This window comes from Tachypleus tridentatus, chromosome 13 (genome assembly GCF_004210375.1).
Source record: "Tachypleus tridentatus isolate NWPU-2018 chromosome 13, ASM421037v1, whole genome shotgun sequence".
NCBI lineage: Eukaryota > Metazoa > Arthropoda > Merostomata > Xiphosura > Limulidae > Tachypleus > Tachypleus tridentatus.
In genome coordinates, this window is record NC_134837.1 from 235,893,228 (window position 1) to 235,912,381 (window position 19,154).

At 33.3% G+C, this 19,154-nt stretch overlaps 1 protein-coding gene across 1 annotated transcript; it reads left to right on the plus strand.

The window, feature by feature from the left end:
- The first annotated feature begins 3,519 nt into the window (after nucleotides 1-3,519).
- On the plus strand, nucleotides 3,520-17,002 carry LOC143239103 (uncharacterized). The gene is made up of 3 exons (XM_076479930.1): nucleotides 3,520-3,659; nucleotides 10,674-10,816; nucleotides 15,846-17,002. Exons 1-3 carry the CDS (start codon nucleotides 3,614-3,616, stop codon nucleotides 16,827-16,829), a joined length of 1,173 nt encoding a protein of 390 aa, XP_076336045.1. The 5' UTR covers nucleotides 3,520-3,613; the 3' UTR covers nucleotides 16,830-17,002.
- Nucleotides 17,003-19,154: the final 2,152 nt, after the last annotated feature.

Below are 19,154 nucleotides of genomic sequence, written 5' to 3' on the forward strand. Positions count from 1 at the left end.
AGTTACACAAGGGCTATCAAGTTAGCAACTATAACAGGAACAGATTGTTATATTAATGAGTTGAACAATAACCTAGAAGTTTACCTATGCGTAAAGTTTTCACAACAGAAAGCAAGTTTGTTAGCGATTAAAAAATGGAGAGTTTTAACGTGACTACGTTGTAAATTAAAATGGGTGACCTTGGAAAAGTAAGAAATCACTAAAAATCTTAAAATGGGATCTGATCAAATCTTTTTCCCCATTCTACAGTTACCAGTAATATCAGCATTGTTAGACAGTTGTGTTTTTGCATTTCCAAATTAGCTAATTTTCATAGCTAATACACATATGAATACATATAATAATTATCCAAAAAGAGTGAGAAATCAAAGGATGAAAGAATAAACAGTTTTCAGGTAATTTAGAAGCAAGTTAAATCAAATTTTAAACTACTGTCTTTTAAATGGCCCGGCAAGCTAGGTGGTTAAGGTACTCGACTTGTAACCCGAGGGTCCTAGTTTGGAATCCCCGTCACACCAAACATGCTAGCCTTTTCAGCCGTGGAGGCATTATATGTGACGGCTAATTCCACTATTCGTTGGTAAAAGAGTAGCCTAAGAGGTGGCGGTGGATGGTGATGACTAGCTGCCTTCCTTCTTGTCTTACATTGATAAATTAGGGACGTCTAGCGCAGATACCCCTTATGTAGCTTTGCGCGAAATTCAAAACAAACCAAATCCAAACTGTCTTTTAGTATGCTATTGGTAAGTCATGTCAACAGCATTTAACTAGAATAAGGTACTGGAAGTATTGAAAATGATTTAAAAATAATTTCAGAGACATAATAGTTAGCCTAAATGGCAAATATATTTTTATGTAAAACAAAAAGAAATCAAACATTTTGAACAATTTAGGCTATTAATCACTAATAATGTTTACTTCTATTCAAGGAATATTTTTAAAATAACATAAATTATATATATTTAAGGCCTTTATGAAAATGGGGCACAAGTGATAATGATGAATGTTTGGTTTATTAATATCCTAATTTTATAGTATTCTTCAATTACACTAGCACATTATTATCTAAATTAAGGTTGAAATTGAATTGTTCGACCTGAACTGTACCTTCTATGCACTTTGAAGTTAACGGCCAGGCGAGAGATTCTAAGGGTTGAATTACAACGTTCTCTAATTTTTAACTATTGGGCAGAATGAAACTATTAGCCAGCAACAACATACGCCACGAAGAACCATCTAATGGAATTGACTAACTGGTTTGACTGTCCTTCTTATAACGGGCTTACAGCTGGAAGTAAAGAATGTATTCAGTAGTATCACGTCTCGAACCCTCAACCTTTCGGTTGGCAGACTGACATTAATATGAAGAATGCTTCTGTAATTACTTATTGTATTTTAAAATCTGTCTTCATTGTTATGGAAGACTGTATTAACCAACTTTTATAGCTTAGCTAGTGCCTTACAGAAAATTTAATTTATTTACATTGTGAGATAAAAAATAAAAAAAGACGAAAAATGTGAACCTAATTAACATATCTAAAGATGACAAAAAATATCTTTGATATAATAACGATAATGTAACTGTTTAAAAGAGTCTGGGCCTTTTGTCTCAAGGTTTTATATATTACTAAAATACTCTTATTTGTATACTGGTTACTCCATCAACCTGATATAATTTGTTTGCTTGAGGAATAAATTAATAATACCAAAACTTTCTTAACAAATATCGTTTTAAAATCTCGTTTATTAAGGTTCCAATTGCACTAGCACAGAACCCTTCTTAGTTTGTTTATAATTTCGCGCAAAACTACACGAGGGCTATCTGCTCTAGCCGTCTCTAATTTAGCAGTGTAAAACAAGATGGAAGACAACTAGTCATTACTACTAACCGTAAACTCTTGGGCTACTCTTTTACAAATGAATAGTGGGATTGATCGTAATATTATAACGCCCTCACGAATGAAGGAGAGACCATGTTTGGCATAATGGGGATTCGAATCCGCGACCCTCAGATTCTGAGTCGAGCGTTTTAACCACCTGGCCCTGCTGTGCCCCATTATTAGTAATAAATTAACATATTTCATGACTAAAACTACTAATGTTTGTTTGAAGTTAAATACAAAGCTACACAATGGCCTATCTGTGCTCTGCTTACCGCGGGTATCGAAACGCGATTTCAATTGTCGGAAGTCCGCAGACATGCCACTGTGCTACTGGGGAGCGAGACAACTAATTAAGATTTTATCTTTTATTGCAACAAGAACGGTTTTTTTTGTTACTTTTGATATACAGTAACACAACGTGCTTGAAAAGAAATTTTTATAAAACTAGAAATTACGTTCTTTGGAATTAATATAATGTCAATTTTAGTCTGCAACTGAATGAAATTTCAGGCTTCAAAACATTTGAATTGTTTAGTGTGCAACATATCTCTTTTTCTACTGTCTACGGTAAACACATTCAACAAAGCCCAAGAACATCTTTTTTTTTAATGAAAACTTACAGATTAAGAAAATTTAAAACAGAACTTAATCAGACAAGTTGAGCTCAAAATTCAAGTTAACTTATCTATTAGTAACGATTTATCATATTATTCATTATGCTTAATATAATAATGATATTATGAAGCAAAATATATAAGTTTTGGAAAATACATAAATGGTTAGAAGAAATGGTTGCAACAGAAAATAACTTTGTGGTAAATATTTTGGACAAACAATCTATAATATTTTTATTCAAATCATATGTTCTTGACATTCACTGGTAAGATTTATAACCCATATAGTCGATGTATTTTAGAAACTAAATGTTTGTGGTATGGCTTAGTAAACCACACATTTATGAAGCAATTTATATAGACAAAAAGGAATATATAATATAATGGCTGAATAGAGTGATAGAATTTGCTAAAATGGTAGAATATTTTATTGGTATGTGTATATACTTTATTTTTCTTACTTGTCTAATAAATATCCTTTAGGCTAAAGGGAACAGAAAAACGTGATATTGCGTATTCATTCTATTTGTTCAGTCTTTATATCGGTAATTTTTGCCGAAATAAACAAATAAAAACTACTGAACTGCACACACCGATTTCAATTGAAAGCAAACTCTGTGTTACCAATGTTCTTAACTTGTTACAATATATGTTTAGTATAAAAGCTACTGCTTGCTCACCAACAACGGAACTGTTTTTGTCTTTTCGAGTAATGTTGCAAAGATATACTATTGGTCAATTTTTCTCGACATATTTAGAGATACGATTGTAAAAAAAATCTAATAAATATAATAATAGGAATAAAGAAAAAACAAACTATAAACCATAATTGTAGGAGTTCTAACGTACTAGAAAGTGGCCATTCGTGTTGTTCTTGACTGAAAATCAATTTAGCTATAGCAATCACAGCAGTAAACTGAAACCATCCACAAAGAAACAGACAATCTAATAAGCCCACGTCATGAAAACGATCCCGCCTTTTTAGGGCAAAACATCTGATCCTACACCACTAATTTTTACTTTCAGCCAGTTCAAAAGCAGCTTGAATAAATACGGCTGCATGACAAAATATTGCACAAACCATTTCGCTGAAAGATCAGTGGTTGAATTTTCTCAATGACTTGGTTGTTAGAAAATTGCTTTCCAAGCCAAGGCTCCGAAGGTAAGTGTTTCATACCACGACATCACTTTATCACCGATTTTTATGATTCATATTTAATATCAACAGTGTACAACGTATTTTTAAAGTAAACGAGAAACGCTCTCTTAACATGTTAAAATATTCAGTATCCGATCACTGTTATATTTTATTACAGTAAAACCAAAACAAGCTTTTATACAAATCAAATTTAATTTGAAATTCAAGTCATCAGCTTTAGGATCTTATAAAAACTTGATCCATGTAAACTTTGAGCAGAAAAAAGGGTCATAATAACCTGATATATTAAAGAAGTGATAATATCACTGGAATCACGTTGCAACTTATAAGGTGAAGTTCCAAGTGAAGTGTCTGAGTATTTTAACGGAATGAGATAAGGCATCATTAACAAGAAAACTGTTGCGTGTTCTTTTTTTGTGTCTTGGTTTGTTGTTCAGACGTTGATTCAAGTTCGGTGCTGAGTTATGATGAACAATATTATATCAAGGCAAAAGAATTTCTTAAAATACAGCTCAAATGTTTGTTAATTTGATAGAAAATAATTCAGAAGACTTGATTCATATTAGTTGAAATTAAGGAGAAAATGAGCGTAACACATAAATTATCTTGTCTAGATATCTTGAATTATATATATGTATATAACTCTGGTATATCAGAATTGTAAAACAAAAATTATAAAGTGGCCATTATATGGCTAAGACATTCACGTAATATCCAGATGGATCAAGTTTCAGTCTCAAGTAAGAAAAACAATTTCAAGATGTGTCTTTAATGTGAGGGTAAACATGACGATGTTAGGTTTTAGACATGCATTTGAACTAGGCATAAACCAGGGATTTCTTACTTCATTAACACTAAGCTTTATAACACTAAAAATAAAACAGGAAAACTCTATATTGAGTTTGAAATGTGCACAGTGTGTAAAAAAAAAAGTGTTGATACCGGTGAAAAACGTAACCAAAGAAAAAAGCATTGGGACGAAATTTATTTTAGGCTTTAAACACAGGTAATCATTACCCCTGATTTAGGCTTAACCCAACTACAATATCTGTACTTGGAGATCTAGAGACAACATTCCAGACATACTTTGATAACGTGAAAGCATTTTAATTTATTAGCTGAGGTGTAAAATTACATAAAGCTTTTTATACCTCACTACGAACAAATAATACTCTGATATTAAAAGGTTTTTAACACACTTTTTACAAACTGTTCATAACTTTTTATGTTATGAAAGTTTTTAGTAATTCTTTCTGACGAATAATTGCTAGGATTAAAGGTAACCCCTCCAAATGTATTCTTTGTTTGTTATTAAGCGCAAAACTACACAAAGTGCTATCAAAACACGATTTTTGGTGTTATAAGCCCTTAGAGTTACCGCTGAGCCACAATGCAATCCAAATTACAGAACTGATTACCCAAATTTGTAACGCACAGTAAATAAATGGTTACACTTGCAAAACAACACAATGTCTTGTAACAATTTTACAAAAAAAATAGCTTCTCGCCAGTATAGCAGTATGTCTACGGATTTACAACGCTAAAATCAGGGGTTTGATTCCCCTCGGTGGGCTCAGCAGATAACCCGATGTGGTTTTGCTATAGGAAAACACAAACACATACAAAAAAACAATATTTTGATTCTTTCATATAAAGTACCACAGAATTATATATTTTATTTTAAAAAGTAACTTTAAATAGAACGACAATAATGAACTTCATTTGAAGATTTAATATTCTTTGAAAACAAAGTTATATGTTTCGAACCTCTGAATCCAATTTATTGTCAAATGAAATGATTTCACAAACCTTGTTCTTTTATGCTCTGTGTATGTCCCTCTCCGAACAGTAAATCGCTAGACTTATAACGCTAAAAATTATGTTTCGATTTCTGTGGTATGTTTGTTTGTTTTTGAATTTCGCTCAAAGCTACTCAAGGGCTATCTGTGCTAGCCGTCCCTAATTTAGCAGTGTAAGACTAGAGGGAAGGCAGCTAGTCATCACCACCCACCGCCAACTCTTGGGCTACTCTTTTACCAACGAATAGTGGGATTGACCGTCACATTATAACGCCCCCACGGCTGGGAGGGCGAGTATGTTTGGCGCTACGCGGGTTTCTGTGGTAAGCAAAGCACATCGTGTAGCTTTGCGTTTAGCGACAAACAAATATATTTGTATGCACGGAACGTTTGGCACGTAGCTATGACAATATAAAAATGATGAATATTAAGCAAATAAGTATGTTAAATAATGTAATGGAAGGTCGAGTTTAAAACTTGGGCTATCATCATGATTTAAAATATATTGTTTACACGCCGTAATTTCAATTGATTATATTATGTGTAAATCTGTTACATTATCAAGCGCATAGGTTAGTTCAGTGACTGTCTAATTACTAGCATAGTTTGTGAAACATATTCAGAAGATAAACCTTATTAATTAATTAAAACATCATGTTTAACACGTGGAAAACAGCATTTACAAAAAGCTCTTTATTTCTAACTAGAAACAAATAACACTCTCTTTTAGTAGGGGCCCGGCATGGCCAGGTGGGTTAAGGAGTTCGACTCGTAATCTGAGAGTCGCGGATTCGAATCCCCCACACACCAAACATGCTCGCACTCTCAGCCGTAAGAGCGTTATAATGTGATGGTCAGTTCCACTATTCGTTGGTAAAAGAGTAGCCCAAGTGTTGGCGGTGGGTGATGATAGCTAGCTGCCTTCCCTCTAGTCTTACATTGTTAAATTAGGGACGGCTAGCGCAGATACCCTTTGTGTAGCTTTGCGCGAAATTCAAAACAAACAAAACAAACTCTTCGTACTTAAAAATCAGATTTCGATATTCGTAGTGAGCACTGTACAGATAGTTCATTGTGTAGCTTTGTGCTTATGAACAAACAGACTTTCCTACTTGAAGTTCTTTTAAAATGACTGCTGCACTACCTTCATTCCTTTTGTTCTTAAAAATGTTCAACCTTTCTTTCACTTCTTGTTATTAACATTCTCACTTAAACTATCAATTTCATCTTACTATTTAATCTTTCAAACCTATTTCTGTCCTTCTCCAAAGCCCTTTTCATGGCTACGTTTATTTCTACGTTTTTCTCATTTGTGTCTGAACCATTTTCCTCTTTGTTCTCATTCTAATTCCAACTTATATATTCTAAAGCTTCCTCTTCATCAAGTTATTCGTTTGTTTGTTTGAAGTTAAGCACAAAGCAACACAATGAGCTACCTGAACTCTACCCACCATGGGTATCGAAACCCGGATTTTAGCGTTGTAAGCGCGCAGATTTACCGCTGTGCCACTAGGTGGCCTTCATATCCGTCTTTTGTATATATATATATCTACTATAACGCACGTATAATTAGATTCTATTCTGTTTTACACTTTACTGAATTCATGTTCTATTTTCGTTGTCCACAATTGGATATTTTTTTCTTGTATACACCCGTCTTCCTTCTTATTTCCCATTCAGTTTTTCATTCACAATCAATATCATTCAAATTCCTAATATTTGTAATATTCTGTTAATCTTTTCCTCCTCTGCTCGTTGTTTCATCATTGTGTTGTACGTTCGTAGTTAAGTACAAAGCTACACAACGGTTATCCGTGCAATGCCCACAACAGCTATTAAAATCGAGTTTTTAGCGTTGTAAGTCCGCAAAGAAAACCTGCTTTGTCAGTGGGAAGCTTGATATTGTGATTTTATTTATACTTTTCTTGGATACATTCTTATACTTTCTTCCTTTTCCTCGTAATATTCTTTTCCGTGTCCTTTTCCGACCCTTGATTCGTATATCTCATTAATAACCCCTTGGTAAGTCAGCATTAAGCTTATCGAATGACAACGCAAAAATCCTGGGTTCGATTCCAGCCAGCGGACAAATCGCTGATAACCCGCGTAGCTCTGCGCTAACACAAACAAACCTCCAATTCTACTTCAATTTACTCAGTAATTCATTCTTCATTTCGGAGTAGTAAACACCACACACAAAAAGGATTATGTCACATTTCTTTTTTTGGTTTATTACTAATCCCATCGCTTTCCTTCACTACGACTCAAACTTCTTTGAATTCCTATAATATGGTTTACTTTTTCTTCTCTTCTGACTGGGCCCGGTATGGCCAGGTGGATTAAGGCGTTCGACTCGTAATCTAAGGGTCGGGGATTCGAATACCCGTCGCACCAAACATGCTCGCTCTTTCAACTGTAGGGGCATTATAATGTTACGGTCAATCCCACTATTCGTTGGTAAAAGAGTAGCCCAAGAGTTGACGGTGGGTGGTGATGACTAGTTGCCTTCCCTCTAGTCTTACACTGCTAAATTATGGACGGCTAGCGCAGATAGCCCTCGTGTAGCTTTGCGCGAAATCCAAGGACAAAACAAACGAACTCTTCTGACTGTACTCCCCAATGTTCCATTTCTTCTCAATACTAATCTTTGACTTTTTCTACACTCATGTATCCATTTGACTCACTACTTCGTTTTCAAACGTACTCCATACAATCGTTTTTCTTAATAAATAATCCTATAATATTTCACAATCACATTTTATCAGTTTGTTTCTTTCTTTATTTTTCTTTGTCATTTTCCGTTTTCTGCATCGTATTGATTACAGTTGCCATGTATAACATCCATGTATTTTTCACTTCTATTCCCAGAATCCTTTCTGCTTCTTTTCTTCCACAATATTTCTTTACTCCTGGTTCTTCGTTTAACAACCTAAAGTTCTTTTCATCCAGCGTCTTTACTTGCCTTTACTCATCGCTTCTGAATTATCTTCATCATATTCAAAATCTTGATCTTCAATTGTTAGTTATTATATCCCGCACTTACCTCTTTCCGTTCCTCCAAGTTTTTCTTAAACACTGCAAAAAACGTTTCTTTCATCAAAAATATTTAGCAACATTCAGTATTAATTACTAACTTCCTCTCTATTTTGTAGGATATTTTTTTCAAAGTTTCGAATTTTCTTCGACTACTTTCTTCCTTCCATTCCTAATCGAAGTGCTTCATTCTTATTTTCTATTAATTTTTATTCAGATGTTAACACTTCATTGGTTTTCTTTCCATCCTGTTTAAATATCAATTTCTGTTGTCTTTTTCTACTTATAGTTTCGTCAATATTTTTTGTTGTTGTTCATATTTTTAATCGTAGTAACTTACTATTAAATCCTATGTTCCTGTTTTTCTATATTCCTGTTTTGTTGTAAAGTTAATTGCAAATTACGAAATAATGTTTCGTTTATTCATCGTATTTTTAACACTTTAAAACTAATATTCTCTCTTCATTTTCTTTAAACTCAAAATATATTTTTGAATATAATTTCTTTCACACACTCTCTCTCGTGGCATTCGTAAATATACTGGTGTCTTTATAACAGTTCCGTTTGTAAGACTTCGTACACTTTACTGATCTATTTTTGTCATATCTCTCTTCTCTAAAAGAAAACTTTTAAACTAGATCATCAATATATTATCCAAATATACCAATCTTTTCGTGATGGCGAGAAATCCACTTGAAATAAAAACGTATTCTCAAGACAGCTGATTAACTCTTTCTTAACCTGAAGATGACCTAAGAAGGTCGTAACGTTGTTCTGTACTTTATTTTAATTAAAGTTTCAATACCTATATTTTTCATATATATATCAGCTGTCTTGAGAACATCAGTCTTGTTGCTACTTTGACTATATCTTTAAACTGGACCCTACTGAACTCGGTCTAACACTGTGCCCTAGAAAAATAAAATTTCAAACCTATTTTGTTGTATCCCACTGTCACTGACCAGGAGAACTCTGGAGTAGCACCAGAATTCGACAGCTGGACTTGATTATAAGAAAAAAAATGTCTATATGTTTTTATATGCAATAAACAGTTCAAACTAATGGCTTTAACAGCTAAAAATGGGCATAGTAATGGGGTCCGTTAAGCTTAATATCTGTAACAAAAACACTCCGACTTTAGGTTTCTTTCATTTACTTTGTGGCTCTGTATTTATATATATATACCTGAAACTTCGCTAATTCTCAGTTTCTAAACCACAGTATATGTATTTCTAAATCCATGATGATATTTTCAACTTCTTCAATCTTGAATTATTTAAACTCCATATTTGAAATATTATTTTATTTTATAGTGTTGAAAGTCACGTGTCAAACGTTTTACACGTACTAGACGTGAAATGAGAGCAAAGGTCAGAACGACTACATTTGATAACGACCTGATCGAAAGTTGTTTTTAACTACACAATTGTAACCACCATTCAATAAAATCAATAAAGTTTTCAATGCGATCTATAAAAATCATTCATTTTCTCAATATTTTCGTAACCGCAAATCTGAAGAAGTTCCATGGTTTGCCTCCGCTTGTCTACAACTCCCTTTTCGAATTTGGAGGCACGAGTGTGCAATAAGAGTGACTGTGAAATCCCACTATTAGATTAGAGTAGTCAAAGTATAGCGTTGGCCGCTATTACCTAGCTGCCTTCCTAGTTTAGCAGTTCGAAATTAAGAACGACTGCCGCAGTTAGCCCTTATATAACTTTAGACGAATATCTGAAATACACAAACAAAAGATAATTTATATACAGTGCTTGTTTAATCTTAAATTAAATAAAAACTTTTATTAAATTATTTATTTGATCATAAAAAGACGACATAAAATATTTATTGTATTTTAAAATGACAAAGATGGGAATATACATACCCGTGTATATATTTGTAAGTTAAATAACATTTTAATAAGTAATGTAATCGATTAGGGACGTTTCCATCATATTGCAAAATATTTTACCTGCACATTACAATGTATTCCTCAAGAAAATTGTTTCTATCTGATCTTATGTTATTGCTCTGATTATATATATAGATATATCATTTTTCTCTTAAATTATTTTTATTATTTAAATCTAACTTGTTTAACATATTTTATAAATAAATAGTATTGTCTGTTATAATCTATATAGAAACTAATTTTCAGTACAAACTAATTTTGTTTCTGCAATTACAGCAATCAGAATTAGGATGTTTTCCTGTTTCATTCTTGTGGTGTTGATGGCGTTGAAGGCAACGCCAGCATATATAAACAATGATGTAACATTGAAGGATGATCAAACAGACAACATTGCATTCCAAAATACACGGATCTTTGATGTAAGTTTTGTTTTGTAGCGAGTGTAGTTGTTCCTCCATTCACGATAGTTTCGTAGATAAATGGTGTTATGTTTTCATTTGTTTGTTTTTTTATATTAATCTACTGCTACAGCACTGGTGTGATTTTGGTCAGAGGATTTTCACAAGTTGAATACCTAGATAAACAAAAATAACGGGTTTCTATAGATGAAATCGTCACTCGTTTTATGAAAACCTGGAATTAATTTCTTAATTTTAATAAATAATACCATCACTTAATAAGAATTAAAATAATTCTGAAGAAGTGACAATTGAAAGTGAACAGGATTCTAAACCTGTATCTTTACTTATCTGGTTGATACTTTTACTACGTAGGTTACTTGTATGCATCCCAATTGTTAAACGATCTGTATCTATATGAGTGTTTAAAATGGATTCATTTTGACTTTTAAATGTGGTGTCTATCTGCTTATTAAGCCAGAATCGAGCTACTATTTTTGATCTTGGAAGTATAGAGTTAAATAGCTTTTAACACATGTAGATGTGTATTTTTTTTTTCACAGAAACAAGAATGTTAAATTCCTTTCGCTTGCATTAATTCAGGTTTGAATGAAAGCACTTAAACTGAATATTGTTACAAAGTATTACAATGTCCAATTCCCAAAAGCTTACAACATCGATCCAGTGGCCCTTATGTAGGGAGTTTTGTACAGTTTTATGTATCCATCCCTACCTTGTTTTCATGCTTTTTGGTGTTGTAATCTCTACATCATCCTTATTTTTAAATATTTTTTTAATTACTTGTTTCTCCTCTTTCTTTCATTTTTTCTTCAATGAACGATAGTCGCTATGAGCGCAGCAGTTTTAGCCTTTCGTGGTGAGTTAGTTGTCTTGATTGACATCATGTGTTAAAGTTAGTGAAACACTATACAACTTTCGTGATGAGTTAGTTGTCTTGATGGACATCATGTGTTAAGGTTAGTGAAACACAATACAACTTTCGTGATGAGTTAGTTGTCTTGATGGACATCATGTGTTAAAGTTAGTGAAACACTATACAACTTTCGTGATGACTTAGTTGTCTTGATGGACATCATGTGTTAAGGTTAGTGAAACACAATACAACTTTCGTGATGAGTTAGTTGTCTTGATGGACATCATGTGTTAAAGTTAGTGAAACACTATACAACTTTCGTGATGACTTAGTTGTCTTGATGGACATCATGTGTTAAAGTTAGTGAAACACTATACAACTATCTTGATGAGTTAGTTGTCTTGATGGACATCATGTGTTAAAGTTAGTGAAACACCAAACAACTTTCGTGATGAGTTAGTTGTCTTGATGGACATCATGTGTTAAAGTTAGTGAAACACTATATAACTTCTGCACTGTGCTCCAAACTAAAATGCAATATTTTGATGTTCACTGTAATAACTTTAAACATTGGTGAGTGAGCACTGCTAAACCAGAATCAAAGTAATCAGTAGAACATTTGGCTCTTACGCTACTCGTCGGGTTCCTTATTTTACCGATGTTTCTTGGCTAAACTGAAGATCTTAGTATCTTTGAAAACCTCGAATACGTCAGCTACATATTTATAAAAGCATCTTAGATTGTTTTTCGAGAGATTTTCGATTATGATGAGCAATAGATAACATGCAACGGAATGTTCCCTACATTCTAAGCATTACGGTGTTTAATGATGCACACATACGCGTACAAATACGTACGTGTGTGTGTATATCTACAGATTTATATATAAAATCTAAGAAAAATATTATACATATCAAAGCACCAAGAGAAATCTAAAAACAACATTCTCTTACATAAGAATGTCATATTTTTCCCCTCCATCCATAGGTTTATTTCATACTTCATAGTAAATAATGAATTAAAATATACACAGTCTATGTTCACTTTTTAAGTTAAAACATCCCAAGAAACTGTTATCATAAAAGAATTAATTTAAAGTTAGTTTATTAACCTAAGATAACTTTGTTCTCCAGACAATCTCGGTAGACGACATACAAGATCTCGGGATCTCGGTTCTTTATAAGCTAAAACTATGGAAGATTTATATAATCTAGTATTTATCAAACGGAAGGTACAAAATACATTCTGTAGGTGAATTTTTTGTTGGGCAATATCTTATAATATTTTTAACTTGAATCATATACAAAACATTTTGTACAGATGCTCTCTTTTTATTGCCCCAATGTTCTATATATTTCTTTTTGTCTTGAGTGACACTTTGACTTACAATAAAAAATGTTCTAGTCGATTCTCCTTGCTTTTTCTTACATATTTTTGCACAGTTTATCTACTATTCCCAGGTGTCACTCACTTAACAGTAATCTCAAAGTGATTTGACGAAAACGTTAAATGTTTGGTGAAATAAATACCTATTTCTTCTACTACCTTACATAACAAAACAATTTTCAATTTTAAAAAGTTATACTTAAAGTCACCATCAATTAATTAGTTAAATCTACCGGGTTCTTCTCTCGGGGTGTGATATGGCTTATTTTATAAAAATGAGTATTTTTGTCAGTTTCTTTCTTATAAATGGGCCTGGCATGGCCTAGCGCGTTAAGGCGTACGCTTCGTAATCTGAGGTCGCGGGTTCGCGCCCGAGTCGCGCCAAACATGTTCGCCGTCCCAGCCGTGGGGGCGTTATAATGTTTCGGTCAATCCCACTATTCGTTGGTAAAAGAGTAGCCCAAGAGTTGGCAGTGGGTGGTGATGACTAACTGCCTTCCCTTTAGTCTTACACTGCTAAATTAGGGACGGCTAGCACAGATAGCCCTCGAGTAGCTTTGTGCGAAATTCCAAAAACCAAACCTTTCTTATAAATAGTGAATCTGGTGTGCTAATAATGAATATAGAGGTAGGTTTTGCAACATTTTAGTGATTTTAAGGTTTTCAAACTTTCAGTTTTCTTATATATCTTAATCCTCCGTCTAGACATCGGATGGTGTTTTCAAAAGTGAACGTTTTAGAATGTTGTACATTGTTCTATGTTTGTGGTTTATTGCATCAGATGTACTTACCCTAGTTCTACTGACCTGCATTTGTTGGAAAAGACAAGCGACTTATCATTTACGTCATTCTTGTTCCTCTGTGTAGTTGTTACATTAGAAACAAATATTTTGTTTGAAAATCATTCTGCAGGATGTTTTAAATATTTACCTTTATTGCCTTTAGTTAAACGAGGTTTCTATTTAAAATTACTTCTAAAATACCAAGTTTTTTAAAACTCTGCAGCATTAATTTATCTAATACTTTGCTGTTTGTGCTTGTGAAGGTTCGTTTTCTAACGTCTGCGTCTTGAAACTTAGCTATCATGTCAGGTTGTACTATTGTTAAATCTGATGAAAAGCAGTTACTGGATATGTTAGCCCATCTCCAGGTTTCATAAAAGAAAGGGGGGAGGCAAAAATTACAGTATTTATATTTACATTGGCATTAGATTAAAATTAAAAAAATATTCTGAATATGGAATAAAAAGCTACACATAACATCGAAAAATTAATCTTGGTGTTTCTCAATGTATAAGTTGTTTTTTTATTAGTTTGTAGACCACAACTATGCACATTTATACTGACACATAAAAGGGATGGTAGTTGTAATATTTAATAAGATAATACACCTTACTGGAGTAAAAGCAGCACCAGGAAATTGAGCTAAATTTAAGGGGAGCCACTTGTTTCACTGTTGGCACTGAGCCTATTGAATCATTGCTTTATAGTGAGGGTGTGTGTGTTCGCCTGCATTTGTATGTCCAAGTATCTTTTAGTTAGTACCATTGTTTCAAGTTGGATGCAAAAGCTTAAAAATGCTTTTAAACAACGGACTATAATTAAAACTTATATTAGTTAAACTGATTATACAAGTATATAACTGATTCAGCCACGTTCAGCTCTTTCAATATTTAGAAACTTTAACGTTGTGAAACCTGCGAAGTTCAAATACCACATAAAATAATTCGGCATTATTGTTCCTTGAAGTTATTTTTATAGTGCTACTTACAAAGAGCCCTCCAGTGGCACAGTGGTATGTCTGCGGACTTATAAGGTTAAAAACCGAGTTTCGATACTCGTGGTGGGCTGAGCACAGATAGACCGCTGTGTAGCTTTGTGTTTAACTTCAAGCAAACAAACTTATAAAAATGTAATGCCATTTTGCGATGAATGAGACCTTTCATGCCTTCATTTATCTGAAAATTTAATTGTTTCTTTACTAGGTTTAATACTTATAATTTTAATAGCAAATTATATTGTGTAATCCATATATAAAATGGCTCAGCATGGTAAAGTAATTAGAACGCTTGATTCGCAATCTGAGGGTTGCTGGTTGGAAACCATGTCCCACCAAACATACTCGCTCTGTCAGCTGTGGGAGCGTTATAATTTGACACTCGATCCCACTATTCGTTGGTAAAAGAGTAGCCCACGAGTTAGCGTTAGGTGGTGACGATTAATTGCATCATCTCTGGTCTTTTACTGCTAAATGAAGGACGGCTAACGTAGCCCTCGTGTAGCTTTGCGCGAAATTCAAAAACAAGCAAATAATACGTTTTGTAACTTATATTAACATAAAATAATAACAACATATAATCAGTATAATAATAGAAGATTCAACATTTAGTAACTACATTTAAGCACTTAAACATAATAATTTTGTTTATTTGTAAGTAAGCACATTGCTACATAATGGGCTATCTGTGCTTTGCTCACCAAGGGTACCGAAACCCGGTTACTAGCGTTGTAAGTTCGAATAAATACTGCTGTACCACTGGGAGGCAAACTTAATCAGAAACATTTAATCTTTTAATTTTGATTTACTTTTGCTTATAGTGTTGAAATATTCTAATATTTCTTCTGACGAAACCTAAGCACTTTTCAAAGGTTAACCAGTTTTCAATCAAGTACAAACTATTGGGTTTCGTAGTTTATTCTTAATTTTTGAACCTACTTATTCAATAAAGGTGTGTTTCATTCAGTCGATGTTTGACAAAGTCATACTAAGAAAGTATTTGATTTTTTATAGGAAGAACAGACTATGGAAAATCTGATACCAGCTTTGAAACAAAAGGGTCATCCCAAAATACGACCGTCTCTGGAAAATGTTATTGGTATTTCAGTAGGTTCTTTAAAAAGATCTAGTAGAAGTATCGCTAACGATAACATTTTAGTTCGAGATTATGCGAATTTCAATAGGAATGAGCCATACTCTGGTTTTATGGATAATCTAGTTGGAAGAAATTCGGTAATTTTGAAAAAACATGGCTACCTACCAGAGGTATTGGCTGGTAATCGGATGCAAGGAAGCGGAGGAAAGTTAAAAATAAAAAAAGACCTTCCACCTGGTTTTTTGGGCAGTCGTGGCCGGAGGAGTCAACTGAATTTTAAAAGACAAAACGATGACCTTCCACCTGGATTTATGGGCAGTCGAGGACGAAGGAACCAAAATAATATTGATCTATTGTTAGAGAACGTAGGAAGACTGGGTTTAAGGAGTGAAAAGGATTTGAAGAGACAAGACGTATTTCCCCCTGGCTTTATGGGCAGTAAGGGTCGAAGGACACAAGGAAACACAAAAGGTCGTCAAGAGTACATGGACTTGAAAAGAGAAAACACAGTTCAGTTACGATTTATGGAAGATTGGATCCGTAAAATTCAAACAGACTTCAAAAGAAATAATAAAACTCCACCGAATTTAGTGAAATGTGAGAATTATAAAGAGCAAGTGATTTCCAATCCAGTAAATGCTCTTCCAATGGAACTGTTCACCATTGAAAGCCGCGGAAGTAAAACTGTCTTAAATCATCACAATAATCTTCCAGCAGATTTTATTGGTAGTCGAGGCCGTAGAGATAACGTAAGCTACAAGAGAGAAAATGAGCTTCTACCTGGGTTTTTCATTACTCGTGGAAAGCGAAAGGAACGTTTAGGTGTGAAAAAACAACTACCTTCAGCTGGTTTTGTTCTAGCTCGTGGTAAACGATTAGGAAATGGGAGTTTATCCAACTAAGTAACACACCAGTTAGACTGTAAAACAAAGGTCATGCGCACTGGAAATAAAAAAGATTGTTAAACAGAGAAGTGCATGTGAAATATGTTCTTGAAGCGCAAGGTTAGATTTTGTGTAGATTGCATGAGTATAATCGTGGTTTAAATTTAATTTCAAAACTTCAAATTCTGTTATTGTGAAAATGTAAAAAAAGTTATTAAAGAGTACTCTACGAATAAAGATTAATTGCACATGTGAATTATTAATGCTCCATTATGTTTTTCACAAGAACACACTATTCAAAGAAATTTTCATTTTCGATTTTTAAATCCTCAAAAAAATCAAAAATGCTTGCTGTTAAAATGCCATGCAGACTCTTATTGGTATAATTAAATAAAAGCCTTTTTTTAAGTTTAGAACAATAAAAAAGTTTTAATTTTTATTTGACTATTTTTCAACTCAATAGATCTAAGAAATAGAAATTACTTGTAATTTAGATTTGATGCACCCTACATCCTGGGTGGAGTGTAGCCTGGTGGTTAGCATGCTAAACTGTGGATGAAAACATGTTTAACAACCCATACCCCCGGAAAATATTGCGTTCCGAACTTTGTAGCTACGAGTGCATACAAAGTGGGTTGGCTATTTGGCGTTTATTGGCGCAAAGGAACAAGGCAATCTGCAGTAAACAACAGGCAAAAAACCTTTGAAAATCGTAAAACTAAAATGTTTATAAAATGTAAAAATAAGTAGTTAAAACTAAACAGTATCTAATATTCAGATAAAAGACTGAAATAGAATTTAATATGCCAATGTTTTGTAAAAATTCAAAAACACAATCTAGTTGATTTTTGCCACTATTATCAATGACACTGTCCAACGTCAGGGGTAAACCTATACTAAATATGTGTCTAAAACGGTGCCGCCACTCACGATCGTAACGACGCTTAAAAAGAGTAGTCAAGTCTCATTATTTGACTAGAATAACGCATGAGTTGGAGACAGGCGATGATGATTAGCTTCCTTCCATCTAGTCTATCACATCAAAATTATGGACGTCTAGTACTCAAACAGTTTAGCCTGAAATTCCACAAACTATTTGTCGTCGTATCTTTTAGTAGCAAAAGAAAATTCAAGGGTAATTAATTTTAAAACAAGGCTCAAGAAATGGATTTTCTTCATTGTGAATTGGTATAGACGGAATTGTGTGCTGAATTACAAATCACGTCTAACTATGTCATCACTTCCACTAGGTGGGTAACAAAGAGTGTTATTTACATGAAATGTAACCGTATTTAAGTGTCACAAAAACTCGACATAGTTTACGCTTATTGTTTCACATTAGTTTTGCTTATTTGTTAATCAACGCAAAGCTACGCACAGGGCTATCTGTACTTTGCCCACCGCGGCTATCGTAACCCGAAATTTAGCCAATAGAAGGGTCACCTTAGTCAAAGTTCGTAATAGCTTCAGACTTTCTCCCTCTATGAAAGAGTACAATCTTATTTGGTTGATCTTTCAAGACCGAAGAGAAAGTTGAAATGGAATTAAAAGAATGAAACTCGTTTGTTTGCAACATAAAATATTGCCATAGTTACGTTAGTGAACTACAAGATAAGTCTTCAAGTCCTGCAATATTTACTGAACTAAAAAATATATGATAAATTAAATCAGTATTTGCTTAACTACTGCAAGTAAAATAGATATCACGGGCAGTCCATATATGTGATAATTCATTCGCAACAATTCCTGAATATATATATATATACACACAAAAGAATTTGGTAATTACATAAACAAATTAAAATATTTGAAAACATTCTGTTTGAAAGACTGCCAGTTTTCCAGAATTAAAATAAATAGAAGTAATAACTTTTCTCCTCACATGATTTATTTTTCGAGGGTATTTTTGAATAATGCGTCTTTTGAATTAATAACACTTTAACTTTGTTTATATAAAGGTTAAAATAACAAACAAAATCTTAACTTTTTGTTCTAAGTTTTTATATTAGACAAAGATGTTTCATTATCAAAATTTACTGTCTTTGATTAGAACGTTATAAATCCGTAGACGTACCGCTGTACCAGTGAGGGACTTTTTATTTCACATGATGAAAACTAGAGAAAATTATGGATCTTAGGCAAATATTTATTTTGTTTTTCACGACAAGACAAAGGTATTGAATATTTACCTGGATAAGAATATTACTACACATCATGTCTAGCCAGAACTCTTGTCTCAGCAACGAAAGGTACGACAGAAGAGTAGCATCTCAAGACATATTAGGTGTATCATGAACGATTATTTGCTTTTATATAAGAGTTTCTTGGGATGGGAGTAGTAGC

Coding starts and splice junctions, on each gene's coding strand:
- LOC143239103 (XM_076479930.1), top strand. CDS start 3,614: ATGACTTGGTTGTTAGAAAATTGCTTTCCAAGCCAAGGCTCCGAAG. Junction 3,660..10,673: donor TCCAAGCCAAGGCTCCGAAG/GTAAGTGTTTCA, acceptor CTGCAATTACAG/CAATCAGAATTAGGATGTTT. Junction 10,817..15,845: donor AAAATACACGGATCTTTGAT/GTAAGTTTTGTT, acceptor GATTTTTTATAG/GAAGAACAGACTATGGAAAA.